We start from the raw sequence: 23071 nt of genomic DNA, 5'->3' as shown, positions 1-23071 counted from the left end.
CAACCATCGCCAGAAGCCGCAGAAAAGTAAGAAATGCCAGACACGAGAATAAATCGAGCTAAATAAAAACAAAAAGAGGTGAAAATTCTTCCTCTTCAAACTCCACTTCTTATACATTAAAACAACTACTTTTTATAGGATGTGATGTTTAGCGACAAAAAAGTAATAAATAACCAAATAGTCGAGCGAAAACTCGTTAAACTAGATAATTATGTTTCCGCTAGACAGAACATAGTATTTCCTTAACAAATAAATAGATAAATAAATGCATATTACAAATTCAATGGCAAAAAAAAAAAAAAATGCAATAAATAGCCATCCTTATATTACTAAGGAATAGTTAAACAGCATTTCGGACACCCCCCCCAGAGTAGGAAGCCAGACGATCACAATGGATCGCTTAATGAGGAGATTTACTTCAGGGCACGAGGATCAAATCCGTGTCCTAGGTTCGGCCGTCTATCAATCCATAACCCCAGACCACTAAATCCCAAAAAATTACTTTTAATTCAAAAAAAAGTATTCGGATCGGCGCTTGAATAGATTCTATATCTTCTCAAATTCAAGTTTGTGGAATATTTATTTTTAATCATCATGCCAATGACATAATCAAATACGGAACTCCAAAATATACTAAATTTAATCAAAAGAAGAGATGACCGGAAATAACCACAACCCAAACTTGCCGTAAAGGCTATGAAATAACAAACAACTTAAAATATTAAATCAAAAAAATATACATGCGAGTTATTATTGTATTAATCACCCAGCTAAGAAACAATTAGGAAAACAGGTAATTAGCGGCAACATAATAAGCAAGCTTATCATGGTTTCTAGATAGTTAAATGTGTACATATATATATATATATATATATATATATATGTAAGAGAGTAGCAACACAAGGCAGGATTTACCTGCAAATAAGCATACGATAATTAACCAAATTGTAGATATAGGGCCGCTGTCAATCTAAATAACAGAAGTAGGCCTCAGTCATTATATGAACTGAAAAATTCTGCAAAAAATTAAACAATCGAAATAATTCAAACAAAAAAAAATGGTAAATTGATAGACTCGCTTACATATTCCTCCGAACAAAACCACAAACTCCAATGCATTCCAAAAATTACAAAGGCCAAAACGGCGAAATTTGGCCATCCACAGCCTTACCCCCGTGTGTTTTCGCTTGTTTTACCTTAAAAATGTACGTACCACAAGTGAATACAAAAAAATTATTTACCCTAACGTGCACCAGGCGTACTAGCCGGCCTCCACTCCAACCCAAAGAGTAGGAAATACGCTAATTTTCCCTTAAATATTAGTGCAAAGTTTAATTGTTGTAGACAAAGAGTTATTGATCAATTAGAACAACAAAGGCAGTCCTTACTAATCCTTCTAATCCTTTCTTAAATTTAAAGAATTCACAAACCAATCTCCCGAAATTTGAAAGGAAAAATGACGTGGTGATTCTTCAGGAAAAATGATACTAATTTACCTCAGATGTCAATAATCGCGTGTACAATTCAATTGACCCCATGTAAAGCATCGACACGATAAGTTGCAACAATAATCAAAGCCCGTAATTTCCAAACGTAGTTCAAACCACTAAGATTTATGATAGTATAGTCAAATCACATAAGCATAGTGTCCCCGAGTTAAATCACTTTCACTTTTCATCGTTTCATTGACAACAAAAATATTTGACCCGTGTGATATCGTGTACTCAGAGTTAATTGCACACCTACAATTAATAGTCCTTTCGCCCAAAAACTAAGAATTAGCTTACCATACCAAAATGTTCCTCAAATATCAAGAACCCCGCAGCAGAAAAAAAAATTAGGCCTGATAAAGATGAAAAAATGAAAAAAAAAAAATATAGCTTGCTATCAAAAATTGATATCTACGATATATCCTTAACTATAGATTTAGTCGTATATTGTTCATAGAGTGATCTGGCATAATAGAAAATAAATAAAATAATACACAGTTCCGTTCCGAAACCTAAACGAATAAAGTAAATTAGTTGCTAGAAAATTGACGCAAAAAGAAAATTATAGTAACCTTAAAAAACGTAAAAACTAGTTTGCAAGAAAAATGTAAAAATAAGTCCTATATAAAAACTCTATAAAACGTAAAAATAAGTCAAAATTGCAGAACTTAAAATATTAATTTTGACGCAGACATTTCAACTTACAGAAATGCGATATAATCCTTAATAGGAGATATATCCACAAATACGAATAAAACCACCAAGGCAGTGAAATCCGTGAATCACAAAAAACAAGCCCAATAAATAGGTAAAAAAAAAAAAACCCTAAAAGGAAAAAGTATTTTTGGTGGCCCAGCCTATATTTGTACTCTAGCCTATTCGGTTAAATGAATTTCTTGAATGGCATAATTAAATATTAATTCACATATCCTCTAAGTCAAGAGCAACAAGCATTAAAGAAAAACCTTCCATGAAGCCGAAGTATGTGAAATTATTACCAAAATTCCAAAATATCGTACCAAGAAGTCAAAATTCAAATAGAATTAAGACAAAAAAAAACCGCGCGTTGATTTACTTCTGTTTTTAATTGCCAACTATAGAGAATATGTTTCCCTAATAGATAATTGTTGTACCTTAAATTAAAATAGTAACTAACGAGAGCTAAATAACACCTTAGTTTTGCAATAATTAGCAAAAGCCGTAGAACGCTTACAGCCGATAGGCAGAGAATAATATAACCAACAAAAACCGTAAAAATTTGCAACAACAAGTTCAACCAATTTTACCTTAAATCGAATTAAAGCATACAAATGAACCGCGCAAGTAGAGTAAAATTAAACTAACAGGTCTGTCGAAATACTCTAATAACCAAAATAATTCAGACGTAAAGAATTACAAAAAATAACCAATTAACGCGAAAGGAAGAAAATCCTTCCAAAAATTGACGATTAGTCATAAATACTCATATCACAAGATAGCATTTAATAATTTCTACTAACCTCATAAGCCAGTTGCGACCACAGGTCCCAGTTAATCCTTAATTTCCCCAATAAATAATATGACATGGTAAATCACATATTATTCACAAAATTTAAGCCTTGTAAAAAGCACGGTATTTAAGAATTCAAAAAAATGTGCACTCACTAGTGAGCATGTGCGTAACTAAAATTGATAGAACAAAACAGACATTTATACGAAGGATGAATAACTGAAGAGTAATTTCTAAGGCAATTAAGTGAAAGCAGAAGCCATAAAATAGACTACAACACCTGTGAGGTAATTTAGCCCTTTGTTCGAACGTACACTTCGAACACCTTAAATTAACAAAGATAAATTATCAAACTTTCTCCCTGAATCAAGCTCTTACAGAAGTGTAACCTACTAAAGGTTATGGCGATATGTTCCAATCAAAATTTATGAGCCCTCCCCCCCCTTCAGTTGTCCGGCATCTTAGTTGCATCAAAATATAGCAACAACGAATATATTTTAATTTTCATTTGAGAATTATAAAGGAATTAAGTTCATATGGCCTATGACAAACTACGAAACTCTCAAGTAATAACGCCACGTGGTAGAGATGTGAAAAGCATTATAGACTAATGTGTTGTTGTCGGGCTATGTACCGAATTTTGTCCCCCAAATCAGTATCCTTGTTTGTGAGGATTATTCAGCTAAAATTTACTTGATGATAAGGCTTCAAAGGCCGTATATTTGGAAATCAATTTAGAACACGATATTCAGTGGCGTTAACTCCGCCACAGTAGAAGAATGATTCGACCCCTTGAAAGTAAAGTTACACTTCAACTCACTTAACTCCAATTAACTAATAATATACAAAGCCGAGAAAAGTAATACTTTAGTCGCGTCACGGCTAAATAAAATATCAAAATAAATGAAAAGAAAAAAAAACGTTACAGCCTAATAGCTGAATTTTGAATAAATTAAAAAATAAGTCTATATTTTCAAAAAAAGGGCCTTAACGAAATTAATTGAAACTATGGATATTTAAAAAAAAAAGATTGTTTAAAAGGAAAAATTTACCTCGTTAATCATAAATTACTTAAGAAAATTTTGCGATAAATAAGGGTTCAACAATTATAAAAATCGAATGCCACAGCGAGTTCTAATAGAAAACTTTAGAGTTCCCTCAAACCGATCGACAGATATCGCACTAATTGAAATAAGCTAACCTGCAATATAATAAAGTACTTTCCTTAACAATTCAAACTCGAAAGCCCACTCAGCCAATTTAAAATATACTCTTGGCAAAAAAACCCAGTTGTAAGACCTAATGTAATTCGTACGGTAAAAAAAAAAAAAAAATATTTTTTTTTCCTTTGGTTCAAAAAATCCAAATTGAGCAAAACGAAGCATACTTTAAGAAGAAGGATAAGTAGTAGACACCCACTCTCGTAGCATTTACCAAAATTTTTTTTCTCTTTCGGCGATCAATAAAAAATCAAAACACATGTCAATTCTAATTCAGAAAAGCAAAATAAAATAGACAGCGAACAATCCAATGAAGTACTCTAGAAATGGAATAAGAGCAATAATCCAAATGTCCATATAGTATACGATGACGGATCAACCCCCAACCATGGGAGGTTAGAGCCAAGGACTAGCATGGTGTATATTATCCCACCATGCAATCACCTGACTTCCATCCTCTGTCAAAAAAGTTACATGGATATGAGACTTGATTGCACAACAGGACGTTGCTTGGCAAACACTACAACCCCTTATTTGTCAAATTGCTCGAACAAATAAACCTTCAGTTGTAGGTAGCAGTGGCCACAGGGCAATGGCAATGGTGTTATTGTCCTTCTGTTGCCGTTGCCATTTGGCCCTGGCTCTCTATGATTAACAACTATGGAAATACGAAAGGAAAATAAGAAACAAGGAAATGTGATAAATGAATGACCCCTCCCCAGTTATGGGAAACCGTGGCAAAGTGGAGACGATGGATGGTGTCTATATAACATCACGTTTCCATTAAGGCCATAGCCCTCTTATAAGAAACGACCAGACGGTTACAAAAAGTGACTACACATAATGAAAAACTACAGTTTTGGAATCGGACAAAACTACCATGAGTCATGGGAAGCCGGTGGGCAACTGTCGAAACCTGTAATGCCTTTTATCTCATTGGTCATAATAGTTTATAATAAATGTATAGTAAATAACACGTATCTGAGTCCGATGAACCCTTCAATGGGAGCCGCAATTTTACAGGTTACCCCAAGAGATTATAAAGACATAAAGAAAATAACCCTGAATTTCTTCCAAGAAGATAAAAATTTTGGGAGAGGAATAGCCCCAGGGTTAGACGTAATCGTGCGTGAGCAATTATGCTGTTGCCAATCGCACGTAAATTTAAGTTTCTCTGTAGTAAAGATAATAAATGACCCATTGTCTTTATCTCAGTTGTGCCGGAAAGTCATTCGTCAAAATATGCGAAGGAATGACATAACCGCCACTTTGGAAGCCCTGCACCTCCCAAACCAACTATTAGTGTATTTAATGAACCTAAGCATACCTGAAAACGGTAAAAATGACATAGTATTTGAACTTCAATTTCTCAGCCCAAATGTTTCTTCATGAGAAGATTATCGACTTCTAGATATGCTTAAATCTCCAAATTCAAAGGCGGCACTGCCGGATGAGGCACCCATATTGAAATTAAAACCCAACCTCAGTGGGAAAAACTGTATATATAAATAACCTTGTTAAAATGAATGATGAAAGAACCCTATAATAGTACCTGAAGTGTTATAACCAGGAAAATCGATTAGTATCAAAAAATGCATTATAAACCAGTATGGTGTTAACATTTAGGGAACTACGAATTAGTGTAAATATTACAAGGTCTAAATGTGTTATAAATATATTGATAAGAAGGTAGTTTCTTGAAAATCCTTATATTTTTAAGACTATAATGCGACCGCAAAGTCGTTAAACTAGAGTAAGGACCTATAGGGATGATATCATGTTCGAACAAACAAATAGCTGGGTGCAAGGTGGCACCGGTGAAAAAGTAGTTCAACTTCATCCTAAAGTTGCCTTGTTTTTCCACACAAAGTAAATATTCATCGTTGGTTAACATGGAGCTTTAAGTAAGTTATGGTCGGACGAATTAGTAACCGATGTATTGAGGAAATGCCGGTGAAAAGGTAGTTTGACTTCGACCTAGAGTGTACCATAACCATAACCAATCTTGAAAAAATTATAAATTAAACAAAGATCAATAGAAACTGCCTTTTATTTCACAATAATGGCCAAGGCAATTATAGACACGGAGTTCATATCCATTAAACATGCCAAAGAGAATGTCATATACTCAGCGGCAATGATTATTGTGGATAAATCAGGGGAAGAAATCTTTGCGAAAAAATGGGATGTCAAGTACGACTTAAGGGGATACGACAAAGGATCATATATTTTTGGGCGTATTTGCTAGACTTAACCCAAATATCGACCAGCAAGAGGCAAATTAGGAATAAAATATAACGGCAGAAAGGGCAAATACCTTTATTTAGTTCAACATGAGATAAGAAAGTTGCAAAAACAATATAAAATTCGGTACTGGTATGTTAAAGGTCCTTGCCAGACAGATTTATTACTCCTTGACAAATGTAGAAAGCAAAAATTAGTTTATAAAATTGAAGGAAACCCAAATTGTGTAAAATATCAAGGTAAACATGACCCCCTCCACGAAGTAAAATATTACAAACAGTGCTGTACAATCCAAAGAGTGTACTATGTAGAGCGAGAAGAAATGAAATTGTGTTTAAAAGAATTAAAACTTATCAATCAAAATCAAAAGTGATCAAGAAAACAAAAAAAGCTGAAACAATCAAATAATTAAAACCCAATTACTCTTACGTTAAAACAATTAAATTTTTGCGTGAAAGCAATTAAAATATCTATCCCCCCCAGCTTAAGAATCAAAAATACGACGACCATAAGCAGGGTAACAAATTGACCGACAACATCTATTAATCTCACCTTGTTTCCTTTGTAAAAAAAAAAGTATTATAAAATATTAAAAAGAAAATTTCATGTTTGTATATTTTCTCCCCCCCCCAAAAAAAAAAAGGAAACAAAAACTTCTATGAAAATAAACGATATTTAAATTATAAATTATAATAATTATTCCTATATAATTTCTAATGAAATATTAATTCCATAAACAGCAAAAAGGATTTGGATAACAAAGGTCATAACAATCTTCATTTCCCAAACTATAGCCCAAGACATCGTAAAACATGGAATAATCTTCAAACATGAGAACTCGTTACTTGCAAGCCACAATGCCTGGAAAATATTTATGAAACTGGATCCCAAACCGTTTGAAACCCTATTTCAACAGGTAATGAGACTGGAGAAAAACACCAATGAATTAAAGGATTCTATATTCCAATTCTTAAGATCGGACAAAAGCTTGCAGACCATAAAGGATATACACCACTGGGAAAATACAGGAAATCTACCTCCCATTCTTCCCAAACTAAAGTCAAAATTCATAGTAGACGATTTTGACAAGAAAATGGCAGAAATCGACAAAGCTCTGGGAACTAACAATATAGGAAACAGGAGAAAAAGAGAACTAAGCAGTACGGACGGATCTATAGACGAATATACCACGGCAAAATATACCACTGATTCCCTTTTAGCAACTTCTAAGAAGAATAAACTCTATGATGAGAATTACGCCATGCTAAATGAATTACCGAGCCTATGGACCTTCCTTAAGGAATTATGGCAAGACCATGCCAAACAAAATATTACAAAGCGAATAATATCGAAACTCACAAAGGAAAAGGATTACAAGCGAATTATTCATCTAAAGTAATTAAAATTCTCAAATACACAACAAGATGATAAGAATAAAAAGCCTACTGAAAGAAAAAGAAAAGCCACCAAAACAACCACGCCTATGTATGAGACTCCGGTAAGAGATATACAATCTTCAATGTCGGAAACTACGACAAGCATAGCCCCAGAAATAACCGCACTTAGCAAGGAGTCACCTAGAAATTTGACCACAATAACTTATCTAAGACCCACGATACTTACAAAATGGACTTGGTCAACGGGACCCATGTTTTACCGCACCTAGTCAATTGGCGTATTTACTATAGGCTTAAGAGCAAGACTCCCAGTAAGGCATACAAAAATGCAAACGGTAAAGGTACAGGCAATTCAAACAGGAGAAAAGAAAGATAAAACTAAGAAGGAGGAAGAAGATGATTACCCACACAAGAAATGTTGGACAATAGATGGTAAACGTACGTGTGCTAGATTAGCAATGGCCGATGAACCAGCAAAGGAAGATATTGAACCATTACCTGAGCTAAACGAGAAAAACGCTCTAAGAGTATCAATTCACCAATCCTTCCTAATATTATATAGACAGAGACTGCAAGCACTATTTGAATTGTTCAATACAGAAATACAAAAGTTAAAACAAAGTACCACGAGAATCTTCGAGGTATTTTTTTGAAAAAGCAAATATCGAAGATCAGCTAGTCTAATACCAATCGTGGGAGAAATAGCCTCACGCTTGTTTGGGCTTTCGACTGAAGAAGACCTGAATATCCTAAGGGAACACGTAGGACAACTAAATAACGCCATGAACGTAACCTTACATGTCCAAAAAATACAAGCCAGTATAGCCAATTACCAGAGAGACAAAATTGAGGCAATCTCGAAGAAAATATCAAAAACAGTAAACATAATGAATTATTTAAAAAATGAAGTAGATCGTGTGATTACCGATTCGAGCCTCACCATGGTATCACTAGACATAGTGACAATGTCCTTACTTAACCTGGCAACTGACGTTAGCAAATTTGAATTTGCATTATTCGCCCTTACCGGAGGAACCTTGTCGTATGACCTAGTAGATCCTTCGAACCTTAAAAGTGTCTTGGACGAAATAAAAACGCATTTAACGTTCGGACTATACCTACCAACAGAACCGGAGGTAGCAAACTTATTCCACTATTACACCAAACTGAAGGTTCACATCACAGAGATAAACAAGCAATTATTTGCAGTAGTAACAATCCCGTTAATAAACCAACAATCAATATATGACTTGTATAAAATTTCCACGTTTCCAGCCAACATAGGTAGAACCAATTCGTTCATGACTATTACCCCCGAAGCGGATTACCTGCTAGTCGATCAAGATAAGAGGAAATATGCCTTAGCAAATCCACAGGACCTAAAGGAATGTGTAGCATTCAAAAACCTAGTATGTCAACTAACACTGCCCATTTATAACGTAAAACCCGGATCATGTATGTTGGATATATTTTTAAAAAAAACTCAACAAGAAGAAATTCCCAACTCATGCGAAGCGTTAGTAGGCAGTAATAAAAGAGAAATATTTATTCACCTTAGAAATGATCTGTGGCTGTTTTCTGTTCCAAAAGAAACAGTTGGGACAATCTCATGTTATAATAACACAGAGAGAATCGATCCAAGCTATAGAACTGAACTACTATTACAAGACGTGGGAACAATAACAATAAAACAAGGATGCCGACTGGTGACTAAGGAAGCCACGGTGCAAACGCCCCTCATAACAACAAGCACCAACATAATAAGTCCAAAGATAAACAACTTCAAACCAGTCAATCTATCTTATACAATTCCCATTATTGATAAGGAAGAAGTAAGAGCCACAATATGGTCAAAAATAGAGAATATCAAGGGAACCTTACCGCTAACAAAAATAAAAGAAGCCTTAGACTCTCAAATTCCCCTATTTACCAATGAAGACCAAAGACTGACGTATGTAGAAAGTAGGTACGGACTATTTTCGACAAATTTTTGCTGGTATACCCTCCTGACGATAGGATTCGTGTTCATAATCTCGTATTCTATACGAATCGCATTGAACCTAAATTATTAAAGAGTGTTGAGAATAACACGTAGAAAAAGAGAAAAGTCAGATCACATCGAGCAGAGTGAGATGCAAAACCTAAACCCAGAACTCCCTGATAACCCTTAAACTAAAAAAAAAAAGTAAGGAAGGACATGATCGAGCGAGTGAGAATACAGGTCCTCATTCGTGCCGTGTCAAGTCCCAAATTTTTCTTTTGTGTTTTTGCAGCCGCATGGGTGGACATACTGCAAAAGACATATTTCTTAAGCGGTATGAATACGCATAGACAATAAAGATTTGTAAATTTATAGTAAACCAAGACCTCTCATATAAACCATATTGCCTACCTCGCAAATAGTAGTATAATAGAAAAGTAAATGTTAAAGTAGATGAGCGTTGAGTAATATTTAAAAAATGTATGGAATATTGAATATGTGCCAGATGCACATATATAATTGTACACTCATAGTCACCAATATTTAAAATTTTATGGTGTTATTTTTTTAAACATAATCGTTTTTCTGATGATCACCTTATTTATTTTATAATAATCTAATGATTGCGGCAACAGGCATGACAGCATGAAATCTGCCCTTATTTTTTTTGCGTCGCGTCTAACTGTAAATGTACTAAGTTTATGTTATTAGTACCATTAATAATAACTATTATTTCAAAAATTGTCCACGCAGAATAGTATGAAAACCGTATGTTGTTGTTATATATGTTTTAACTTATGTAATTGTAAAGAGCATATGATTCTGCCCGGATATTTATATTCTAGGAAGCAAAGTAATCGGTGCAGATTAATTATGGTGTACCAGCATGCAACACGGATACAACCTAGTAGCATCTACTTTCATCATTCATCAACCACCGACAAGTACTCACCAAGGAAATACCTGAAGACGATATTCTGATCACCAATCCAGATCACCAGAACCCTGTACCAGGTAATTTTACCTCAAGCTGTGTCGGGACCCAAGGACCCTATACACAAACATATACCTGAATTGATAATTACCTAAAGAGCCACCTCGACCTGTCATGTCGTAAAACTGCATAAATAACCGTCAAATCCTTAGACGGCAACGGCCTTAAGATTTAATGTTTGAAACACCAAGAATAAACCTAGAGTCAATCCCTCAAGGACTATGTATCTTAAGCCCCACATCAGAGAAAATGTTAACCAAGATCAAAAGCTTAAGTTTTGACTCTATCCAATCATTAACAGATGTCGTAAAACCAAACCATAATCCATGAGATGAAAAACCAATCATAATCAATTTTGTGGGAAACATAAATTTTACGTGCTAAGGTCTTTCCCAAGATGAAGTGTTCAAATAAGAGAACCAAACAGTTGTTTTCATCTCCATATTAAACTATCAATAGTTGTGAATCATTGAACTGAAAATCAAAGACAATGCGTCGAGCCAAGGCACTCAAATCAAACTACAACCGTACCCTAGATAACGTTAAATGTAGAAACACAGCCCATAGTCAAAATAAAAAATGGATTGAACGTGAAAAATTTACGGGAAACACAGACTGTACAAGTATTTGATTTTCCCCGGTCAAACTGTGTCAAAGAAGAGATACCCAGCTAGCGACCAAGATATCCATTTCATGTAATCAATTCCCTAAGGGTTACGTACCTAATAGACATTTCAACGAATCTACAACATTAACCCCTCGTATATGACATAAGGAACCACACAGGGACAATTTTGTGCATACAGTCATACTTGTGAACAACATAAACACCTATTCCAGAGAACGAATGACAGAAAGCAAAACACCAAGAAGACAAACCATGAACAATTAGCCAACCTAGTAATTAAGTGAACTGAAGCCCAAAGTAGAGTGAAAACGTATGTGAGTAATATAGACACGTAGAATGATGAAGTAAGTGTGAAATCTTATGTATCTAGCTAATAACTTTAATGAACATAAAGAGCTTTTCATAAAATATGAAAATCAGTGTAAATTACGTAAGCTCAGTGTTGCAATCAGACATTAATATCAGAATCTATTAATGTGTCAAACTTTTTCTTGCAAATTATTTTAATTTTAGTGTGTTAAAATTTTAGATGCAGTTATATGTTTTAGACGTAACTAGATGCTTTTTTGAAATCAAATACCCATCATACCAACATAGCGTCTGGTGTACGCATGAATTCGCATTAAATAACAAAATAATTACAAAAGCAGAACTTAACTAGTTGGAGCCATATAGAAGTATTAGAACATCAGGTGAAGGAATTTTAATATTAGGTGAAGGGATAGTAATATAATCGTGCCTATGTAACGTCAGGTGGAAGTATAAATTAGCATTAGAAGTAGCAAACATGTATCACGTTAAGTAATAAAGCAATTATTAATGCCGAACTTAGATTAGTTAAAACTAAGTAGAAGTATTATCATATCAGGTGAAGGAATAAAAATTTAATCGTGTCATTTTAGCGTCAGGTGAAAGTAAAGTCGAGTATTAGAAAGGCAAAATGTACCATTTTCAGTGATGAGATAATCGTATCAGGTGAAGGTAAACTTAGTGTTAGGTGGAGGAAATAATAATTACTATATAATCACATAACCTAATGTAGAAACTCTTTGGCCCCTTCGCCAAATCGAGTGAGTAGACCATAAACTTTAAAAGTAATGTTGTTACATGTATAGTCTAGCAGAGCAATCAAGTATATAAAAAAAAAGAACATATATTAATATTACCAAAGCGTAGCTAATTAAAGTAATAAGTACAAAATAAATTATTTAAAAAAAAAAAAATCAAATTCGAAAGTGGGAGGAGCGTAACAACGATGAGGACATCGTTAAAAGTGGGATGGATGATATGTAATGGGATGGATTCTCAAAAAATATACATCAAAATTCCCCAATTAAAGTTACCCCAGTAAAATAACATCACCCAAGAATGTTAATTCAAAAATTCTAGTAACCTATAAATCAAACAAATATCAAGTGTTCAATTTAAAATACCGAAATAAACGTAGTTGATTCAACAAAAAATCTTTCCCACAGAAAACGCAACAAGTAAATCCGACCCCCCGTCTCCAAAGTATCCAATAAATATAAGATTGATCAAATCTTACACGACAGGTGATTAACACCTGTGTTCAAATAATAAGCGCTCGAAAATACCAAACTGACAAGAAAGTAAGATTTACAATGCAAAAAAAAGTAGTCACTCGAGATGTAAAATATTTGCTTAAGCTAATTGCTTTGTTCTGGAGACTAATTTTAACACCTGAGTATATTAGTGAAGTTAAATAGTATTATCACTTACCAACTTTCAAATAAACAAAATATACGTCCTCTTAAAATTACGCGACACCCTGCTGGGACAATATTACAATACAAAACTTCGATCGTTCGAAAAATCCCAAAGTGATAGCTTAAAAGTCATAAATTAAGCGAAACCTGTTAGCAAAATATTGCAGTGTAGAATTTTTAGTTGCTAGAAAAATTCCAGAGTGACATATTAAAACTCATAAACTGTAATTAAACCCGAGTAGCTCATTGGTGCAAGCCAGTCCAATAGTAATGTAGGACAATAGTGCAGCCAATAAGGACTGAGAAAATATACTTTTAGCAACGCCTAAACGTAACCTCGGGCATAGTTGCAGAGGATAGATAGTTAGAACTTAACAATTTTGCGCCAGTCTATTTTCAGTCTTAGTTTGAGTACTGTACTGTCTTCTACAGTTTTTAGTTTGAGTTCAATTGGAGTTTTACATCATGATTGCGTTATAATAAAATTTTGAAGTATAATAACTTTGAATCAGTTACTAGGTTGTGAATTCTTTGATATAAACAATAACTCTGAGACTATTATGTAAGTACAATAAATGCATCATTATTTTATTTTACTCTCTTGTGTTGATATTTCTCAAGCTCGATAGTCCTTGTGGCTCCACTCGCTCCTAAGGAAAACTGAAACTCATCAATCTGATTTCGAGTCAGTATGGCCTTTAATATAAGCTCCCAACCTGTACTCCTAGATTAAGCTCCCCACTCTAGATGTTCTGCCTCCACTCAGGTAAGCCACTCGCGGAACGCTAACCAAGAGCTCAACTAAATTTCCCATTGGATAAATTAATCGGAAATTCTCAAAAAAGATATAAGAATTAGTCGTTTCGAAAACCCTCCCATTAGAATTCGCCTTAGCTAACCAAACAAAGATAAGAACACTTTCCAAAGGAAAACCCCCCCATTAGAATTCGCCTTAGCTAACCAAACAAAGATAAGAACACTTTCCAAAGGAAAACCCCCCCATTAGAATTAGCCTTAACTAACCAAACTCCACTGACCATTATTTTCAAAGGAAAACCCCCCCCTTAGACAATTGAAGCTTTTTACAATTCACTGACCAACAGTGAATGCACAGCCGAGGAGTATGAGTTTGCCAAGAAGGTGTGGTCCAAGGGGGATTGTAAAAATGGGTGGGATTATTGTAGACTGTACTTGGCCAGTGACGTTCTAACTCTGTTAGATATAATCTGTAAGAACACAGACCAGATCTATTCAGAGTTCGGGTTAGATATAGGCTATTATTTTTCTACACCCCATTTAGTGATGGATTTAATTTTAAAAATTAGCAGGGAGGAAATAGGCCTAATCAGCGATGTAGAGCAACACCTTTTTGTAGAATTTTCATTGCGGGGTGGGTACGTTTTTCACGGGTATCACGTCTTATCAACCGACCTGAGTGGACAAAGCAGAGGTGCAAAGTCAAATGCAGTGTTCCTGGACATGAACTCGATTTACCCCTCGGCAATGTCACACTACTCTTTGCCGTGTGGGAACAATCACTGGCTTGAGAATCCTTGTGAGGTCCCCGACATTACCACCGTCGAGGACAATGGGCCACATGGATGGTTCTTTGAAGTTGATGGTCACATTCCGCTGGCGCTTCACGACTCAGTCAAAGATTTTGTCTTTCCCTGTATCAATCGGCCCGTGAGCAGGGGCTCTCTGAGCCCCTACAATCATTCATTGGTTGAGGATATGGGGATGCACTGGACACCCTCTAAACAGAAACTGATTGCTGATTTGGACCCTAAAGAGAATATCGTTGTTCACCATGTGCTGTGGCACTGGATGGTGAGCAACGGTTTCAAGATCACTAAAATACACAGGGTCCTACAGTTCAATCAGCGACCCTACTTGAAAACGTTTATCGACACCTTTGTCTATAAACGCTCTAGGGCAAATTCAAAGGTGGAGAAGGAAATGTATAAGCTCATTCTAAATTCAGCGTTTGGCAAAATGTGTGAAAGCGTTCGTAATAGATCTCGCTGCGACGTCGTGACTGACCCTCTAGAGTGTGCACGAATTATTGCCGACCCCAATTTTACATTGTTCACGAGCATAGATGCCGACATGGTTCTTCTACACAGGCGAAAGCGAAATGTGGTACTGAACAAGAATATCGCAGGAGGCAGTTCAGTACTGGAAATTTCCAAAAAGCTCATGTTGTCGTTCTTTTACAATGTGTGCAAGGTGCAATGGCCACGGGAGGGGGAGGTTCAAGTTTACTATGGTGATACAGCTTCTCTGCTGTTAAAGGTAAATGGGACTGAAGATTTATCGGGTGATTTGTAAAAGGGGGTGCACATCAGCTCGTGGATGAATTTCACCAACTGGAGTCCATCACTCTACCCCGAGTTGGTGAAACGTCAAGCCCCCGACCAACTATTAAAATTAAAATCAGAGACGGGGAGTGATTTGATATCCAGGGGGGTGTTCCCGGGTCCCAAAGTCTATTGCGTGGAAACTCATAGTGGGGAAGAAAAGAAGGCGTGTAAAGGGGTGCCTACACATTTTGTAAAGAGCAATTTTAACATGAGCGTGTACAGAGACTGTGTAGAAAGTAGCCTAGTGCCGAGAGCACAAGTGCTTGCAATTCGCTCTCTACAATATAGAAATTATACTGTAAGAGTAGAAAAGAATGCAATGTCGTGTATATCCGACAAGGTCTATGTGCTCGAGAATGGTGTGACTGTCCTACCTCATGGCCACTACCGTATTTCAGACCGAGTTGAATGCATTGACTATCGCAATCAACTTGGTCTGGATAAATTAACCTAACCTGACTAACCTCCACCCCAACCTGTACATAAATTAACTAAGCTGACCCAATCTAACCACCTTAACTCAACCTCATCTAACCATCACCACTAACCCAACCTCAACTAACCTGCAGTGACGACAACTATTGTAGGTTTTCACCCCCGCGGCTCCCGGGGGGAGGGGGGGGTCCCTTCCCGCGGCCGCCCAGGGGGGGGGATCCCGCCCGCGGCCGGCTGAGCTTCGGCCCCGCGGTCCCCGGGGGGGGGGTCTCCCACCTTTAAATTCACTGTAATGTTCAACTGTGCTATTGTTCCAAGTGTGTCTATTTTTTCTGTTGTACAAAAAGTGTTATTGTATAGAAAAGTGTTTGTTGTTTTTTTTTGTACAGAAAAGTGTTTAAGATGACAATAAGTGCTTTAATGTTGAACAAATAGAGTTTTCATGTTTACCATGAAATTTTGTCAATTGTTCTTGTTGAACAAGTGTTATTATTTTTATCGTTGTGCAGTTCATGTTGACTGCAAATATTTGTTTTCATGCGGTGTCGAAATAAATGCTGTCATGAAATATTGCTTTTTCTTGTTCTTGAATATATAGATCTATGGGAAAAATTATTGCTACTTATTCATTGGACACATATGATTTACAGTTAGTTGTAGTCCGACTGTTGTCCCCAACAGCATGTATCAATTTAAAACACCCTTCAGATCGTTTCTGTGTGGACCCTCAATGTCGGTGAAAACAACGCTTTTAGCTAGAATAATTCAAAATTGCGATAAAATGTTTTTGGAAAAGCCGAAAAAAATCTACTATTGCTATAGTATATGGCAGGGGTCCCATGATAAAATAAAAGCAATTGCCACAACCATCCCAATACAATTCATTCGGGGATTTGATATTTTCAGTTGTATTGATTCACACTCGTGATTAATTATTGACGATTTGGCTGATTCTATTGAAAAGTTATAGCATGAAATAATACAGCTATTCACCGTTTGCTCCCACAATGAACAAATTTCTATTGCTCTGGTTCTACACAATCTGTTTTATCAGTGCAAATGCATGCGAACCCTTGCTTTGAATTGCACCGTCTATATTATCTATTGAGTCTTTCGTGATTCTAGCTCACTCATAACTCTCAATAAGCAGATATACCCCGGCGCCCCTAAATTTCTGTTGTCAGCGTACACTCAGGCGACTAGTAATCCCTACGGTTACATTTTGCTGGATCTTAATCAGAGCACGCCCGAGGATCTACGTGTAGTCACTGACATTTTCAACAATTAAATTACAGTATATATTCCGGTGAACAGTAGAAAAGGCTATTAGTTGCCATTATGACACTGAAGAAACTACATGAACAACGGCATTTGTTTTTCCGTTTTAAGCACTTCAAAACCTTCGCTTAGGAAGGCCATACTCAAACATGGGGTTGACAATGATTTCATTAATCTAATATCTGAACTTTGTTTAAATTTAACTGAGGGCAATTTTCAACTGCCAGATGATTTTAGAAAACACACAAAGCCACATCGTTCCAGTGTACGCGCATGGGATTTTAAAAACAAGGGTGAAAATTTTAAAAGAACACGGCTCCTTCAAGCAGGTGGTAGCTTTTTCACGCTTTTACTGCCGATAATTGAAGGACTTGTAAACAGGTTTCTCTAGAGAGAGAATGGCAAAACCCTATAAATTGAAACCATTTGAACTTGTCCTCTCACCCGTCGAACATTTTAAAGAATATCTAAGCAAATTCATTAACTATGATAATATTTCCGATGACAAAAAACTGCTTTTACTTCGATATGCATAGCGACGTGTGGACAAACATAAACCTTATCGTGAGAGACCCACTGTCGTCACTGATCCCTCTAAACAGGAAACATCTCCTCAAGATTCTGCACAATCAAAGGAGAAGGAATTGAATTCAATTGTATTGAAAATTGGAAACCTATTGCCAGTGACCAATCGTGAACAGAGTAAAAGAGTATTATCTTATCTCATGTTGGACACTGGCGATCAAGTTCAAGTCGATAGCGCAGGGAAACGAATTATACTTCAGGGAAAGAGTTATAATCTAGTTGATTTAATTTGTGATATGGTGACGAATCGTAAAGGCCTCTTATCCTTTGACGATAATCTATACACCTTTCTATGTGTATCAAACTTCCCCAAAAGTCTTATTGGCAATAAGCAAATTCTAAAGAAACTAAGAGAATATAGTCCTCCTCCTCCAACACCATTTAAAAAAGAAGAAGATTCAATATTTGAAGATACTATCAGCAGCAGCAATGATTTTACAACACCTGTGGCTGCTAGTCAAAAGCGAAGACGAATTGATTCGCCCGCCAGTGTGCAAAAGTGGAGTGGACATTACACTACGTGTTTACGCTCAAAATGGATGAAGTTTTGAAAGGTGTATATGAAAATATTGGCGAAGCGGGGAGTTTAAGTTCGCCCAAAACACTTTCCAAAGCTGTCTCCGGCACCACATTGAAAAAGGCGAAGGAGTATCTAAAAAATGAACCGAGTTACACACTGCATTGGAATCGGAGGCGTCGTGGTAACCACTATCGACAAACTAAAACCTTTTTCCCTCTGCACATAATGCACATGGATCTCTTAACTTTAGAGACACTTCAACAGCGTCACAATGCGCCCTACAAATATATTCTGGTGGCAATCAGTGTCTTTAGTCGCTATGCATATGCCATTCCACTGCGGTCAAAGAGAGGTGTTGAAGTTGCTAGGGCCATTGAAAGTATTCTAGAACAGGATTCGTATAGAAAAATTCAATCGGATCGTGGCAGTGAATTTGTTAATCCCCATGTGCAAAAGGTTGTTTTGAAATATAATACAACACTTTATCAGAGTCACAGCCCGATAAAGGATGCATTGGCTGAACGATTAATAAGAACGATTCGAATTTTAATTTCAAGATATTGCACATTGAAAAATACACCGGCTTTTATTCAGGATTTAGATAAAATCATGTTGATTTATAATCAACGACCCCATCGATCTCTGTCCAACTCAAGCCCTCGGGATGTTCACTACAATGAAAATACATTTGATGCTTTTCTAAAGCAATACTCCAAGGGTGAAAAAGAGAAAAAAAAGAAGAAATTCAATGTTGGTGATACTGTTCGAATTAATAGAACCACCAATATTTTTGAAAAGGGAAATTATATATGGAGCACTGAACTTTTTAAAGTGTCCAAAATCCTAGACACCATACCCATAACATATCGACTACGAGACACCAAAAATGATGAGATTCTCGGTGGTTTTTATGAATATGAGCTGCAAAAAGTTAGAAACACTAGCGAAATGTATCAAATTGAAAAGATATTAAAGAGTCGTACACGCCATGGTAAGAGACAGTTGCTTGTTCGCTGGCTAGGATACAACTCAGATTTTGATTCTTGGATCAGTGCTGAAGACATTAACAATGCCCAATGATTTCTATGTGACTTTCATGTCCAATGTTTCCGATCCTCTCTACAATGATCTGAATAAAACAAGTGAATTTTGGACAAAACTCTCCCCCGTCATTAAATTCGACGGTATGAAGCGTCCCTCTCCAATTATATTCTCAAAAGTTCTGTTGAAATCCTGAGAAAGGATCATAGATGTGATATTAAAGGTAGACTCTTCTTCTTGCCACCATCTCCAGGTGATCAAGAACAAATTCAAAAAATCAATTGGTTGGATTATCCATATATTGAATTACCCTACGAAGAACTCACCTGTATGAATGATTTATGTCGTTCCATTAATAAAAGAATCTTCGCTCGTAAAAAAGGAGCTTTTCATTTCAACTATTCAAAGGAGGAGGGCAAGATCTACATTAGTTTACCTATTGCCAACGAAATGGTTATCCTCAATGATAATCTAAAGGATGTTCTTGGCTTTAAGCTCAATATAATCAATGGTAAAAGTGCCGGAAACACTAATTTCATTTTCGTTGACTACCCGCCTGCCTTCTCTACAGACACTTGTATATTTCTCTATGCTTCATGTGTGGAAACATCTCGGGTTGGTAATTCAAATGTTCCCCTCCTACGAGTTCTTGAACGAAAAACCACTCAGGAACATATTCATCATTATAATATAAAGCATCTTCAGTATATCCCCGTAAACACTTCCTATTTGGAACTCTGTCAGTTAACACTAAGAACTGAATTGGGTGATCCAATAGCAATTTCAAAATGGTTGGCTGTGATTACACGCCATTTTCGACCCATCGTTCAACTACAAGATGTCTAATAAAAAAGTGGTCTTCACTTGTCCTGATATTGACTGCTATGTTAATACTCTTGGCCCAAGACAACAGGGCAATGGAATGGACTACTAAAAGGGTCGCTAGTCAATGTCTGGCTACGGTCTTGGCAGTTGGTTTGCTAAGCTGTTTCGCTCTTCACTACCACTGGCTAGAAAATATCTTGTACTGGCTGCAACAGATTTTGTATCATTTACAGTATATGATTGGGGCTCTGGCAAAGATTGAAAAAAAAGTGCTTCGGAAAATCTTAGGTCCAGTGCGCGAACCCTTCTTGAGAAATTAAAACAAAATGGTCAAGGCTTAAAAAAGTCAAGAAACAACGCATCACTCATCAGTCTCCACTCAGGTCGGAAACGTAAGACATCCCCCTTGTCAAAGAAAAGAAGAAAAAAGCCGACACGTAGTGTAAACAGAAGTCCCAGGAAGAATAGAATTGTCAGATCGAAACTAGATTTCTTCTCCTAAAATGTCCTACCTACCGCATAAGGATTCTCAACCTTCAATCACCGCCTCATTGAATCTATTCAATGCTGAAAATGTTGATATGAGTGTCAAGCATGTATACTATGAACAATTTTATCCACAACAACCCCTCTCCGATAATATCCACTTTCAAATTTATTCCAATGAAGACTAATTTATGGACATGTCTTCAAAATTTATAGATTTGCAAATGAAAGTCCGGAAATCCGATAATACAATGCCAGTTCGGGGCGATGGACTATCCTATGAAAATTGTATATTACATAATTTATTTCGTCAAGTTAGTGTCTACATCAATGGCACGCTGGTGAGCACAAGCAAAAATCTCTCAAATTATACAAGCTATATGCAATTCATGCTGATGACACCCAAGTCATACAAGGAATTGAGAGGCACCTCCAATGGATATGAATACATTACTAATACTGATAGTACAGATGCACTTAAAAATGCTACAACTAGTGAATTACATCTAGTTGGAAAAATATATCATGAAGATAAATAAAAGTTCAAATAGGGATAAAATCCTTTTAATAGACAGTGATGATAGAAATTCACAAAAATACCAGATATTTCGGTCACATATACAGTGACCGTCATCAGTAGTAACTGATGACGGTCACTGTATATGTGACCGAAATATCTGGTATTTTTGTGAATTTCTATCATCACTGTCTATTAAAAGGATTTTATCCCTATTTGAACTTTTATTTATCGTCATGGAAAGGCAGTGTGGTCTCCGAAATTATATATATCATGAAATATTTAATATACCCCAATGGCTGCCGCCCAATGTTAAAGTGGATATAAAACTAACGCTTGCACCCTCCAAGTTCATATTGAGAAAGGAACTTGCTGGTAATCTAGATGTAAGTCTCTCCCTCACCTCGGCAGTACTTCATGTACACAAACAAAAGGCCCTGAGATCAGCTGCATTGGCAGTAGAAAAACTGAGATCCACTGGCAACAATATTAAACTACTTGGTCCACATACAATCACCAATCCATGCCATATTGCCATGGGTTCGCTCCACTTCACCGATTCAACCTTTATCAATGGGGAAATCCCGTCAAAACTAGCGTTGACATTTGTAAAAAGCGCTAGTGCAATAGGATCAGGGACTGAATGCCCACATAAATTCGAGATGTTTGGACTTTCATCTCTTGTGTGCAAAGTAAACGGCATCCCACTCTACAATCTATCTTTTAAAAGATCCTATAGATCATTGTACGAGTTGACCATGCAAACCCTAGATCATGACTCTCAACTATTTGAAAATGGTATAACCGAAGATATGTTTGCTAAAACACATGGTATCATTGTACTGGATTTTTCGGGTACACAGGATCTGAGTATAGTACGTACAGGGACTGTGCGTGTAGAGTGTACATTTACCAACCCATTGGCTGAGAGTCTTGCCCTAATCTCACTAAATCAATATGAAACCTATTGGGAAATCACTCCCGAAGGCAGTGTTCTACTAGACTTGGCGCCATGAACACCAGTCAAATAATTAGTGTATTTAAAATGGACCCCTACATGTCCCAGTACAAATCCTATTGTCTGCCCTCGGAATTTCTTGGAAAAATTCAAAGTGTCAACAATACCTTGATTATTGTTAATAGCAGTCCGTCGACTGTGCTGACGGGTCATTGGCTGTGCATCTTTCAAACAATGAAGACGATTGAATTTTTTTATCCTCTTGGTCTACCCTATACATTCTACGCACCCCACATCAGCAACTATATTGAGAGTAGTGGGAAAACTATTATTCAAAATCGGAATAGGGTGCAGGATCTAACGACTAAAAGCTGTGGCTTCCATGCGCTACTATATTTTGTGTTCCGATGTCGTGGCTATACTTACAAGCACTTTCTCCCTATTTATGGTGACAATCCACGTCTGAACGACTTTCTAGTGGAAAATATCCTCTCAGACCTATATAGTATTGATTTCAGTGCCCTAAGAGTAAAGTGCTTAAAAAATGTTTGTGAATTTGTTTATTAATAAAATGTATATATATATATATACAACAATGTCTTTGAATCTTCACTTTAGATTTCTTCATCTTCGATGTATAGGCAACTGTCGTGAACCACTAATGCTGTTAAACCATTTGGATTCGCTGTATATTGATCTTGATTGACTGCAAAGTCAGGGTCACATTTTCTACAGTACAATGTAACTTCACTCTTGTCATATCTCTTTGTATAGTCAATGATACTATTTGCATTCATATTATGAAATTCAAGAGTTTCAATCTGTCTATTTGAAGCAATATCACACACAGTGTTTTCAAATGGTGAATCACATTCGGTCACAGCCAAATAAAA

General features: G+C 36.2%; 2 protein-coding genes across 2 annotated transcripts in view; one reads left to right on the top strand and one right to left on the bottom strand.

Annotated features, from left to right (window-relative positions):
• LOC148943638 (uncharacterized) overlaps positions 1-23071 on the bottom strand; it is a 308181-nt gene that overhangs the window by 97172 nt on the left and 187938 nt on the right. The window lies entirely within an intron of this gene.
• LOC148943657 (uncharacterized) lies at positions 6262-10011 on the top strand. The gene is given in 3 exon segments (XM_089101745.1): positions 6262-6436; positions 7178-7838; positions 8157-10011. Coding segments are annotated over 3 exon segments (2691 nt in total).

Source organism: Artemia sp. Qi Xiang Cuo, chromosome 15 (assembly GCF_049724085.1).
Source record: "Artemia sp. Qi Xiang Cuo chromosome 15, ASM4972408v1, whole genome shotgun sequence".
NCBI lineage: Eukaryota > Metazoa > Arthropoda > Branchiopoda > Anostraca > Artemiidae > Artemia > Artemia sp. Qi Xiang Cuo.
Note: the sequence above shows the minus strand (reverse complement) of the source record. Positions and strands in the feature narration are given on the sequence as shown.